The sequence below is a fragment of the Pelodiscus sinensis genome, chromosome 16 (genome assembly GCF_052426305.1).
Source record: "Pelodiscus sinensis isolate ZL-2025 chromosome 16, ASM5242630v1, whole genome shotgun sequence".
In the NCBI taxonomy this organism is placed as follows: domain Eukaryota; kingdom Metazoa; phylum Chordata; order Testudines; family Trionychidae; genus Pelodiscus; species Pelodiscus sinensis.
The window spans coordinates 41,339,447-41,352,425 of NC_143067.1; the positions used below are offsets into that span (position 1 = coordinate 41,339,447).

The 12,979-nt window shown below is 49.4% G+C and overlaps 1 protein-coding gene across 11 annotated transcripts in view; it reads left to right on the forward strand.

Annotated features, from left to right (window-relative positions):
* Positions 1-12,979, forward strand: part of LOC106731829 (protocadherin gamma-C5-like) — a 237,111-nt gene that overhangs the window by 71,064 nt on the left and 153,068 nt on the right. Inside the window, exon 1 of one of the 11 annotated variants that reach the window (XM_075900726.2) lies at positions 3,871-6,663. The exons of 9 other annotated variants lie outside the window; for them this stretch is intronic. In XM_075900726.2, coding sequence (XP_075756841.2) covers positions 4,231-6,663 — 2,433 coding nt within the window. In that variant the 5' untranslated portion in view covers positions 3,871-4,230. Of the gene's footprint in view, positions 1-3,870; positions 6,664-8,673; positions 12,181-12,979 lie in introns of those variants that run through there. One more of the 11 variants, XM_089769596.1, reaches the window with a different exon arrangement.

A 12,979-nucleotide genomic window follows, 5' to 3' on the forward strand; every position in this document is an offset into this window, starting at 1 on the left:
GACGTGCAGGCCCTGGTCTTCTGCTGCTCCCTCCAGCCTGCATCTTCTCTAGGAGAGGTCAGCTCCTGTACTCTTAGTACCCCTCCCCTGTCTGCAGCTGCTCTGGGGGGCTTTGCTTCAGGAAGTGGCCTTCCAGTCCTGCAGCCTTTGTGCAGGGTGTTCTGCTGGCTCCAGTCTGCAGCTCTCACCCAGCCCTGCAGCTGGTCTTGGGGGATGCTTTGGGGGCTATGAGCTTCAGTGGTCCCCTGCAGCCTGTTTGTAGGGCACTCCAGGTGGCTGGCCGGGCTCCAAGGGCTGCCCCCAGCCTTCAGCACCCCCATCCATCGCCTTCAGGTTGTCTTAAGAGGCTGTGCCCCTGCCAGCTGCTCCTCCCTCCAGCTGCTTCCCAGTGGCCTCTAGGCTGGCTGGGGAAGGTTGCCCCCTTTAGCAGTCCCCCCCCCCCCGTTTGCAGGATCTCCACGGGGGGCAGGCTCCAGGTTTGGGGAAGAGGGATCCTGATGAGTGTGCTGGCAGGCAAGACGGTGGAGCCCAAACTCTGTTGGCCACTCTCCTTGTGCTGCAGCTGCCCCCAATGGCCTCTCTCAGTCTCACATCACTTCTCTCTGTGTCCCTCCTTTTCACATCCCTCCGCTCTCTGCCCCCTCCCTTTTCATGTTATGGGAAATAGTACTTTTCCTGGTGCTTCCTTTTTTGTAGGCACAGCCAACCCCTGACCTTGGTTTAAGTTAGGGTAAGAGGATGCTAGATAGCAAATTTGGTGGTCCTGGCTCTTATGGTTTAGGATGAGGTCTTGAACAAATGGACTCTCAGATGCACAGACAGATGGACTCACAGACAGACAGATATATGCTGAAATAGATAGGTTCTCTATAACCTACATTTGGAAATGTAATATATATCATTTTGGCATTTTAATAATAGAATCCATTTGCTCAGCTGTGTTTTAAAGTGAGCACTTTAGTTTTGTATCCACATGCATCTTTACATGGCTTGTAATACTATAAATATATTGAAATATGAATAACAATTATATTTGTAACATAATGGAAGGCATTGTTCACCTAGAAACATACTTCTTAATTTGTAATTGGTATTACTTATATCCCGCAATGAATAGAGAAATCTACAGAAAAATCCCAAATATATGATCACTTGTGTTTACTAATTATAACTATGTGAAAGATAAAATAGGTTATAGAATGTATAACTGAAGCTAAGAGTTATTTGATTAATGGGAACTGCTATGTATTAAAAGTTGAATATAACTTTCCTTTACACCAGATTTTTGAACCTTACTAAACTTCCCTCAACAGAAAACCTGTTTCCCTAAAGTACCATGACACCTCACCCCATAGTAAAGCATGTCTGTGTGATGTGGCAAAAATAAGAAAATATGTTTTAAACTTATCTTGTTTTTTTACAGTATCGTGGAGCAGAGGCCCATTGGTGGTTCTCTGTTTTGTGTCAGCAACTCTGGTTAGGCCTGATGTACTCAATACACCTAGCACACTGTTGTTATGACATATACCCAAAAGGTGGTGTGTGATATATGACTGGAAAACTAATAACTCAGTTATCAATATTCTTGTGTGATGTATGTACCAAGTTATGGGTGTTGGCTTTTACTATGTTCTTAAAATGTGGACAGTGTGGAAGGTAGCTGGACTCCATAGACACCTCCTTAGGCCCTGCCTACATTTACTTTCTCTGCTCCCCTTTGGCTTCCTCTTACCCCAACTTAAAGCAAGGTCAGGGTTATGCCTGGAAAACAGGAAGTGCCAGGAATGGGTCTGGGCTTATGGATACTTCAGATTGGTAAAATGGTAAATAACATGGAAGACAGGCAACTGATATAGGAGCATGTGGACTGTTCCTATGATGGATGTATTGAACAGCGTTTATTTTAATACAATCAAATGCAAACCATCTTTCTAGGAACAAAGAATATATGCCAAATAGATGGAATAATGTCAGCACACGATGGCATGTATTACATTAGTAGATGTGCACGTGAATGAGCCTTTGATAGGATAATTGATGTGGTGAGGTCCTGTGATGGTGTCACTGGGGCAGATGCATGGACAGAGTTGGCAAGAGGGTTTGTTGCAGGGATCAGTTCCTAGATTATTGTGTCTGTTGTGGGGTGTGAAGTTGGTGGTGAGTATTTGCCTGACATTGTAAGTAAGGACTGGCCTGTCTCCCAAAGTCTGTGAAAGTGAGGAATTGTCTTCTGTGATGGGTTCTAGATCCTTGATGATGTGGGGTTGTACGTAATGACTAGTGGCATTCTGTTGCTTTCTTTGTTGGGTCTGTCCTGTAGAAGGTTACTTCTGGGTAGCTGACTGGCTTTATCAGTCTTTTTGTTCACTTCTCCAGGTGGTTACTGTAGTTTTAAGAAAGCTTGATAAAGATCCTGTAGATGTTTGTCTAAAGAATTGGAACAAATGTAGTTGTGTCTTAGGGCTTGACTGTAGACAGTGGCCCATTTTGCTGCTCTGGTATTTTTAATTGCATTGCTTGAGCTTCTATCAGTTTCATACATGCCCCTTCCACTTCTTCACTAGCGTTGATTGGTGTTATTCCTTCCAAGTGTCTGTGGCGTAGCTTCTCCTAAGCTGACTTGGCTGCTTCCCCCTGCCTGATCCACAATTCTGTGACCATTCTCTGGTCCCTTGGCTCTCAGGTGCTACAGTCCAACCAGTTCTATCATAATGGTGCCCCCTGTGACATGTGGGAGAGGCCTGTTGATCATACTCCATGTGCTCTCCTTCCTTTGGCACACAGTCAAAATTTGTGAGCAAAACTCTCAACTCCTGATCTGAGGATTTCCTTTTAAATGATATTCCATTCTGCAAAGATACATATTCAAGGTCTTTCCCCTTATGACTCTCTTAGGACTGTGGCTCAGTCTATTCTTTAACCTTTAAAACTCTCAATACCAGGTTTAAACTGGAACAGCTCTGGGTTATGATCCATAACCTAATTGACCTGTGGTATGTGAATCTTTTCAGCTATGTCAGTGTAACTGCCTGCAATGACTTAAGAGTGTGGGTACCAACCCCAAGGAGGACAGTAAGGAAGCAGGTCACAAATCACAAATAGGTAATGAATTCTGTACTTGGATTTTCTCAAGCGGTTATCAAGTGGAAACTCTGCAGTCACCATAACATCATTAACATGGCATCCTGGATGGTCCCCTTGAGTCCACTGATCTATCATCACCCATGTGAGCTTACCCCAGGTCAGTTACACCTTAGATCTCACACCAAAGACAATACTGTAATCAATGGTATAACAAACTCTATGAAGAGTTATTAAATAGGAAAAGGAAACAAAGGAGTTATTTATAAGGTTAAAGGTTAAAGCAGATAAACACATACAAAAAAGAAATATAGATTGGACCTCCCTAGTCCAGCACCTTTGGGACCTGACTGGTCCAAACAAGAGGATTTGCGGGAACCCTCTCTTCCAGTTACCAATGGGGAAACTGAGATGGGGATAACAGAAATTAGGCCAGGAACAGGCAAAGGCACTGTGTAACTCGGATCCCATGATTCTTACAGCACTGTATTCTCTCTTGCATTCTTCACTTTAGATGAGTTCCCCTGTCTGTGCATTGCTGTAACTAAGATTAAAATCAGGCCCCAGGTGTGGAAGAAGGACAAATGTGTCACAGATTGCAGAAGTTCAGAGAAGCTTTGTTCTGTGGGTTTGGGTTTCCAGACTGAAATTTTTCGTTCTTGGAAATATAAGAAATGACCCCTTTATTCTTAATCAATCGGTCTTGTCACTGAACACACAAAACTCACAGGAAACAGAGGGGAGTGGGCGTGTCTCTCGCTGCAGTATTTGCCCGTTCGTTCAAACTTTAGCTGCTTCTGATCCACAGGACTGGCTATCAGAGGGCGTTCGAGGAAGGAAAGGGTTCGTCAGGAACTGTTTAACGGGATCGGCCAGTTGCAGTTCTGTACCGAGACGCAGCGTGGCGCTGTCGGCCAGCGCAGAGCCGGAGAGCTACTGCACCAGCTAGAGCTGCCACTGCTCTGAGCTATTGCACGAACCGACACGCAGCTCGGTGCAGAGACACCGCGCGGCTCGGCCCTGGCGAGCAAAATTGGACTAAGAGGCTCCTTGGATTTACTCGCCAGCCCCGCGGAGTCTGACGTGCTCACCGGGACTTAAAGCGCAGACTCGGGGGGAGGATAAATAAGAAAAAGAAGAGAGAACGGGATGGAAAACAGGCAGAGACCGAGCGGCCGGGCAGTCACACGGCAAGTACTTTTATATCCCTCCTTACTCTCTTTGCTCTTCTGCCGCGCGGCCCCGGAGCAGACTCGATACTCGATCCCCGAGGAAATGGCCAAAGGCTCCCTCGTGGGGAACCTCGCCCAGGATCTGGGGCTGGAGCTGAGGGAGCTGCCGCTGCGGAGGCTCCGTGTCAGTTCGGAACAGCAGCACTTCAGTGTGAATGGGGAAAATGGCGACTTGTATGTGAATGGCCGCATAGACCGGGAGGAGATCTGCGGGGAGAGTCCGCTTTGTGTGCTGACATTCGAAACGGTGGTGGAAAACCCTCTGAATGTTTACAACATGGATGTAGCAATTCAGGACATTAATGATAACGCTCCGAGCTTCGACAAAAATGTCCTTGTGTTAGAGATCAATGAATTTACACTGCCGGGGGCGCGCTTTCCACTGGAACCGGCACAAGATCCAGATGTTGGAGTGAACTCAGTGCAGAATTACCAACTCCGCCCAAATCAGTATTTTACCCTGGCGGTGAAGGAGAGTGCAGATGGCGACAAATACGCAGAATTAGTTTTAGACAGGCCTTTGGATCGGGAGCAACAAAGTTCTCATAAATTGATCTTGACGGCTGTGGATGGTGGGGACCCTGTGAGATCCGGGACCGCTCAGATTAACATTAAAATCATAGATGCCAACGACAACCCCCCAGTATTCACTGAAGAGACCTATAAAGTCAGAATAAATGAAAATCTACCCAGGGACTCCATAGTGATACAAGTGAAAGCCATGGACAAGGATGAAGGATTATATGGGGAAATCAGATACTCCTTCAGTAATACACCCAAAAACATCCTGCAATTATTCAAAATAGATGCAGCAAATGGGAAGATAACAAATAGAGAGTCTCTGGATTTTGAAGAGATGACTAAATATATCATGAGCATAGAAGCCCGGGATGGGGGTAACCTGACTGGTCATTCTAAAGTTCAAATAGAAATTTTGGACGAGAACGACAACGCCCCTGAAGTTACCCTGACATCCGTTTCTAGTCTTATCCCCGAAGACTCAGAGCCCGGCACAGTGATCGCTCTTATAAGAGCCCGTGACAGAGATGCAGGAGAAAATGGAAAAGTCACCGCTCACCTTCCAAACAACTTGCCTTTTAAAATAGTGTCCTCCTCCAATAACTACTACAAGCTGCTGACTGACAGCCCCCTGGACAGGGAGCGGGCCCCGGAGTACAACATCACAATCACGGCCACAGACAAGGGCTCCCCCCCGCTCTCCACCCAGAAAACCATCCTCTTACAGATCTCGGATGTCAATGACAACGCCCCTGTCTTCGAGAAACCTTCCTACAGCGCCTACGTGCCCGAGAACAACCCCTCGGGGGCCTCCATTTTCAGTGTCAAAGCCTCAGACCGGGATCTGGACAGCAACGCCCGGGTCACTTACTCCATCCTGCGCAGCAGCATCCAGGAGCTGCCTGTCTCCTCCTACGTGTCCATCAACTCCCAGACTGGAGCGCTGTACGCGCAGCGCTCCTTCGACTACGAGCAGTTCCGGGCGTTCGAGCTGCAAGTGAGAGCCGAAGACGGCGGGTCGCCGGCTCTGAGCAGCAACGTCACCGTCAGCGTGTTTATCCTGGATCGGAACGACAACGCCCCTCGCATCCTGTATCCCTCGCTCGAGACCGAGGGCTCGGCCGTGTTCGAGATGGTCCCTCGCTCTGCCGAGGCGGGTTATCTGGTGACGAAGGTGGTGGCGGTGGATGCGGACTCGGGACACAACGCCTGGCTCTCCTACCATGTGCTGCAGGCCACGGAGCCGGCGCTCTTCCGGCTGGGGCTGCACAGCGGGGAGATCCGGACCGCCCGCGCCTTTGCGGACAGAGATGCGGTGAAGCACCGGCTGGTCGCCCTGGTGAAGGACAACGGGCAGCCGCCTCTCTCCGCCACCGTGACTCTGAGCCTGGTGTTCGCCGAGAACTTCCAAGAGGCTCTTCCGGAAATGAGCGACCGGTCGGCTGAGTCGGCGCCGCAGTCTGATTTGCAGTTCTACTTGGTGTTGGCCTTGGCCTTGGTCTCGTTTCTCTTCCTCCTGACGGTGACACTGGCCATTGCGATGAGATTGGGAAAGGCTGCGAATTGCTCAGGTTTGCGATGTTTGGGTTCCGATTATTCCAAGGCGGGTCCCGGATTCCCACCAGGCTACTGCGAGGGGACTTTGCCGTACAGCTACAACCTGTGTTTAGCCGCAGACTCCGGAAGGAACAACTCTAACTCTCTGAAACCAAACGGCCAGAACGGAATGGGAGAGATTATCTTTGCCAGTGACATCTGCCAGATGTTTCTCACCAGCAGCAGGAGCTCGGCTTCTGTAGAGCAAAAGTCTGAGCCTGACAGCGTTGGGAAGGTGAGCCCCTGTGCTAACGCGCTTGCATGTTGCTTGTGTTCTTTTATGTTTTCGCACTGGCAAATCAAGGGCAATCATTTAATGTTAAACCTGATTCATTGAAAATAGTAATTCTCTCAACAGCCAGTTTTATACGGGCTTTTATTGATATAAATATCATTGATATTGCTCGTGTTTTGCAATATTGAATTGGTATCAAGTTGACAAAGCACAAGATATATTGCGCTGACGAGAGAAACTGTATCGGTAGTTTTATTCCTATGTTAATGGTTGTGTGGATAACCAGTTACTCATGGGTTTTAATTCCTGATCTTTTGCTCTTGGGTTTTCAATCAATTTTTAGAAGACAACTCTATTACAACACTGTAATTTTAAAATTTCACAGAATTAGGTAGCACATACATAACACAACCGCCACACAGATGTCTTCAAAACAAGTTTATAAAAACTAAAGCCAAAATTGGAACAGTAAAGTAGATATTGGATGGTCACGTTTCCGGTCTAGCCTCCTGACGTCCTTCTCTTCATTGGTCTATGAGAATGAACTCACCATTCAGAGTTGACATTCCAGAAACAAAGCAATCTGGGATATATCCTGGGCTACCCACAAGGAATAACATTTTAAAATATCCTAGTTTACATATTGACGAAACACGTAAACAACAGGTATGTGATATTCGTGTGATATTCACATTTTCTATTGCTCTCTGACAGGATACAGTAATTCCTCATTTAACACTATAGATGCATTTCTGAAAATGTTTGTGCTATGCGGGGTCAATTTTCCCATTAAAATAATGGAAAAGGTGGGGGTTGCGTTTCAGGTTTGCGTTTCAGAGCAAAGTCAATTTTTGTCAGCATTAGATATTTAGCAACACAAATCACTGTGGTTTGTTAAAACACGAAGATAAACAGTGAGTGAGTGGAGGAGTGCTGTGACCAGTGTATTCATCCGCTCATGCATATTACCACTGTTTTCACCAACTTATACCGCCAGGGGAAGTATTCTTCCACTTGATTATTATTTTCGTGTTATTTTGGGGACTGTTGTTTTATTTGAAAAACGTTCCCTAAAAATAAAATCATGCTCTTGTGAAAACGTGTTAAGCAGGCATGTGTGAAATGAGTAATTACTGTAGTCAGCTCAGCAATGGCTGCATATTTGTTTCTAATGGTAGCAGGGGTTCAATAGGCTGGTTTTGAATTATAAACCCCTGAATGGGTGGGGGCCCATCTATTTCAGATCATCTCTCCCTGTCTCACTCACTGCTTTAAATGCATCCCGCTGCAGCATCACAGCCCCTGTCAGGGCTTTCTCTGCCCTCTGCTTGGGAACTGATTGCCAGTCCACTTGGGCCAAACTAGCCACATTGTCTGACCTTTGGAGCCCGCTGCAAAGGTGCTTTGTTTCACGGGCGCTTGGAACCAAGGGAGACTGATGGGAATTTGTGCTGGTGGGTAGGTTACGTTTATATTTTAGTTTTCTGCCTCCATGAATCTTAATGTAATTAGGGTAGACTAGTGGATTTGAGAACGTTCACGTATATGTATTAGAAGACTTACCGGCCATTGCCTAAGTCCTTTGGGGCAAGGGGCTGGTGATGGGGAGAGGGGGCAGGAGGAGTGAAGGCAGGGCCTTTGGAACGTGGCGAGGGGGAAAGGCAGGAGACTGGAGGTGTGAGGGATGAGAGTGATGGTTGGAGGATGAGGAGGGGCTAAGGGTGGGGCGGTCCTACCCAGCAGGGATTTCTTCCCTTCCCCCCCACCCTGAGCCCTTTTCTCCCCCACACTTCCCTCCAGCTGGCAGGGCCCTTCTCTCTCTCCCCCAAGTTTCTCTCCGCCCCACCACCAGGTGACTTCTCTCTCCCCCCAACTTCTCCAGCCGCTAGGGGCCTTCTCTGTCCCCCCAACACCTCCCACTGCCAGTGGCCTTTTCTCTACCTTCCTGGTGCTGCAGGCAAGGGCAAGGGAGTGGGAAAGGGTTTGGGGCAGGGGCTATTTATCTGATCTGCTTGCAGGCAAGATAGTGAGCAGCCAGCCCTCCTGGCCACTCTCTTGGTGGGGCAGCTGTCCCACGTGGTCATTTTCCGGTATAGCTCTCCCCTGAGCTCATTGCCCTCTGTGGCAACTCTCAGGCTAGTACCTGCTCTCTGTGCCGCCTCCCTCTGAATGTAATGGAAAACAGTCCCATTCCTGACACTTCCCATTTTCCTGGTAGAACCAAAGCCTGGCCCTGCTTTAAATTAGGAGAAGAGAAAGCTGCCTACCAAATGTGGTGTTCCTAGCTGGTAGTGTTTTGGAGAAGTTCTTGGACAAATAGACTCTCATTCAGACAGACATTTCTAAAATATATAGCTAGATCTTGTAAAAGTCTCTAAAGCACTGAATAGGTACTTGTGCTGTATGATGAATGCTTAAATTAATATCTAAATAAACACATAAATAGATGCTAACTCTAGCCAGAAAGGGGAGCAAACTGTTCACAGGGACAGAAAGCGAATGGGACTATATGCGTCTTCAGACATTAACGTGAAAACTAAAACGAGTCGTCTGTTTATTAGAATGTGGTATAAATACAGGATTACTGTGACATATTATGCAAAAGTAAGTTTGTGCGTCGTTTCAGAATGAGGGAATAAAGCGGAGAAATTTTATTTCATGTGCAACCAGTTTGTTTTGTGATTAATGGATCGTAGAGAAGAGTTCAGCTTCACAGTATCTCTCAGGTCAGACAAAATGAGGTTTGCATCTATATTTGTTTCGTTAACAAGTAATACAGACGGGAGATTAAAGATGCTGGAGGTTAAACACACTGACCAAACGCGACTGCTGCAGTTATTTCCTGAGACTCTGAGCGTCGCTGCTCACCAATGCGGGAGAGAGACGCTGAGCGATCGGCCCCGCCCGGCTGTAACCGCTCACACAGCGGACACAGCAGACACTACGTAACCGCCAGGATACAGCATCGCAGCCCTAGATGCCGTGGGGAAGCCCCCGACCCAGGAACTAGGGATCGCACCGCGGGATTCTGTCAATCGCTTTGTATTGATACAGTCCTGGCAGAAGGCTCCCAGGCATCTAGTCCCACAGCGAGAGATGGCGGCTATCAAAAGGCTCCGGCACTGCAGCGGGCGCCTCCTCTTCTGCTTCCTATTCCTTACCGTTTGGGACGCACTTGCTGGGCGCGTTCGCTATTCCATCCCGGAGGAGCTACCAAAAGGCGCTTTCGCGGGGAATATCGCTCAGGACCTGGGGCTGGATACGAGGGAGCTCTCAGGCCGCGGAGTGCGCCTTGTTTCCAGAGGTAGGACTCAGTATTTTGCGTTGAATTTCCAGAGCGGTTATTTGTACCCCACGGAAAGGATAGACAGGGAGCAGATCTGCGGGCGGCTGGAGAAATGTCTGTTACATTTTGAGGTTCTGGTTGAGGATAAAGCTAAACTTTTCGCTGTTGACGTTGAAATAACGGATATTAACGACAATGCGCCCCGCTTCCCGGAAGCTCAATTCGAATTTAGAATCAGTGAGACAACCGCCGTAGGAACCCGGTACCCGCTGGAGGAGGCGCAGGATCCGGACGTGGGCACCAATTCCCTGCAGGGGTATCAGCTCAGCAGCAACGAGCACTTCTCTCTGGAGGCGCAGGCGGGAGCCGATGCGGACGGACACCTGGACCTGGTGCTGCAAAAGCCTCTGGACCGGGAAGAACGAGCCGTTCACGATCTAATCCTCACAGCCACGGACGGGGGGGATCCCGTCAGGTCCGGCACCGCGCGGGTCCGCGTCGTTGTCCTGGACGCCAATGACAACGCGCCAGCTTTCAGCCAGCCGGTCTATACAGTGAGTGTTCTGGAAAACGTGCCCGTCGGGTCCCTGCTGCTGACAGTGAACGCCACCGACCCGGACGAAGCGATGCACTCGGCGCTCACCTACTCGCTCCGGAAACTGAAAGACAAAGCGTCGCAGGTGTTCCGCGTGGACGCCAGAACGGGAGAAATATCGACGGCGGGGAACCTGGACTATGAGGAAGCTGCGTCGTATGAGATGGAGGTTCAAGCCAAGGACAGTGGAGACCTCTCGGCCAGGTCCAAAGTCCTGGTTACTGTGATCGATGTCAATGACAATCTGCCGGAAATCACAGTCACCTCCCTCACCAGCTCAGTGAGTGAGGACAGCCCGCCGGGAACTGTGATCGCCTTCATAAACCTGCAGGACCTGGATTCAGGCCCGAATGGAGAGGTCACGTGCTCCATCGCAGCCAATCTGCCGTTCCGCTTGCAGAAGACATTGGACAATTACTACAGCTTGGTGACTGACAGAGCCCTGGACCGGGAGCGGGTCTCGGGTTACAATGTGACGGTCACAGCCACAGACCGCGGGACTCCCCCGTTATCCTCCACCACAAGCATCTCAGTGCAACTTTCGGACATAAACGACAACGCGCCCGTCTTCAGCCAGACATCCTACACCGTGTCCATCCCCGAGAACAACCCCAGCGGGGCCTCCGTGTGCTCCGTGAGGGCCACTGACCGCGACTGGGGGGAGAACGCCCGAGTGACTTACTCTCTGCTGGAGGGCGAGGGCCGCGAAGCTCCGCTCTCCTCCGCCGTCTCCATTAACTCGGAGACCGGGGCTGTGTACGCGCTGCGCTCCTTCGACTACGAGCAGCTGCGGGAGCTTCGGTTCCGGGTGCAGGCTCGGGACGGGGGGTCCCCGCCGCTCCGCAGCAATGTCTCCGTCAGGCTCTTGGTGCTGGACCAGAATGACAACAGCCCGCACATCCTGCACCCCGCCTCCCCCAGCGATGGCTCCACGGGAGTGGAGCTGGCCCCTCGCTCCTCCGAGCCGGGCTACCTGGTCACCAAGGTGGTGGCGGTGGATGCGGACTCCGGGCAGAACGCCTGGCTCTCCTACCAGCTGCTGAAGGCCACGGAGCCGGGGCTCTTCTCGGTCGGAGTCCACAGCGGCGAGGTGCGGACAGCGCGCTACTTTGTGGACAGGGACGGCCTGAAGCAGAGCCTGGTGGTGCTGGTGAAGGACAACGGGCAGCCCCCTCTCTCGGCCACCGTCACTGTCACGGTGGCGGTGGCTGACAGCATCCCCGAGCTCCTGTCGGACCTGAGCAGCCTCTCGGCTCCCGCGCAGCCGCAGTCCGGCCTCACCTTGTACCTGGTGATCGCGGTGGCGTCCGTGTCCTGCGTCTTCCTCACCTTCGTCATAGCGCTGGTGGCCCTGCGGCTCCGGCGGTGGCGCGAGTCGCAGCTGTTGGACTCCTCGAGTGGGACTTTCAGCGGAGTTCCCGTCTCGCACTTCGTGGGCATCGATGGGGTCAGAGCGTTTCTCCACTCCTACTCCCAGGAGGCGTCGCTCACCGCGGGCTCTAGAAAAAAGCAGCCCTCGTTTCCTAATGTCAGTTGTTCAAATACTCTCACGGGTCAGAATTCGTCTGAGAAGCTTGGGCCTCTTCTAGTGGGAGACCTTTCAAATATCGATACTGTCGATCAAGTCTCCCTTCAGGTGAGTTTCTTAAGCCCCAAGTTTCATTTTGCTGCAGAAAGGCTTATCTCTTTGCATGATTTGCATGTTATGATTCCTCTTTGAGCAACAGTTCATAGGAGCATCCTGGAAGTTAACAATGTTTTACTTAATACAGTCTGCAATTATCAATAGTATTTCCTGATTACTGACTTGTAATTTAAAGGCTACTTTTTTTTCTCTCACACTTTTCAAAACTTGAATGAGCGCGTCCATTGAATGGGTGAAAACGAATATACTAGTATATGTATATTTATTTGGCTGCTAAGTTACAGTATTTTACTTATAGTGGTGTCTCGTGCATCTATCCGTTTGAGAAGTTTTTATTTTCCTATCCCTGCGAATTGTTAAAGCGGAACATATCACAATGTTTCCCAACTCACAGAATAATCTGAAGAAGTTTAAACTTCTTATTACAATGAAATCCTGATTATGCACAAGGGATATTCAGTTGCCTTAAGTTATCTGTAACGGTCTTTCAAAGGAAATGCCGTCAGGAAACACGTAGTGGTTTGTCATTCGCTAAACATTCCCTGTCTTCTGCACCATGAGCCTGCAAATCCGGAGACTTTGCGAAAGCTTCCTTGTTGCTTGGAGCAATGAGGGCGGAGCATAAGGAGACAGGCTCAGGAAAGCGCAGGAGAGTAATCAAGTGTGGAGACTGAAGCACAATAAAATCAACTGATTTTGTAAATTAAAGTTAATACAGTTTGTGAGTGTGGGATGCTCCTTAAGAGAAAAAGTGTGGAGAGGAGAGACATCTGAATGATACATTAGCTGA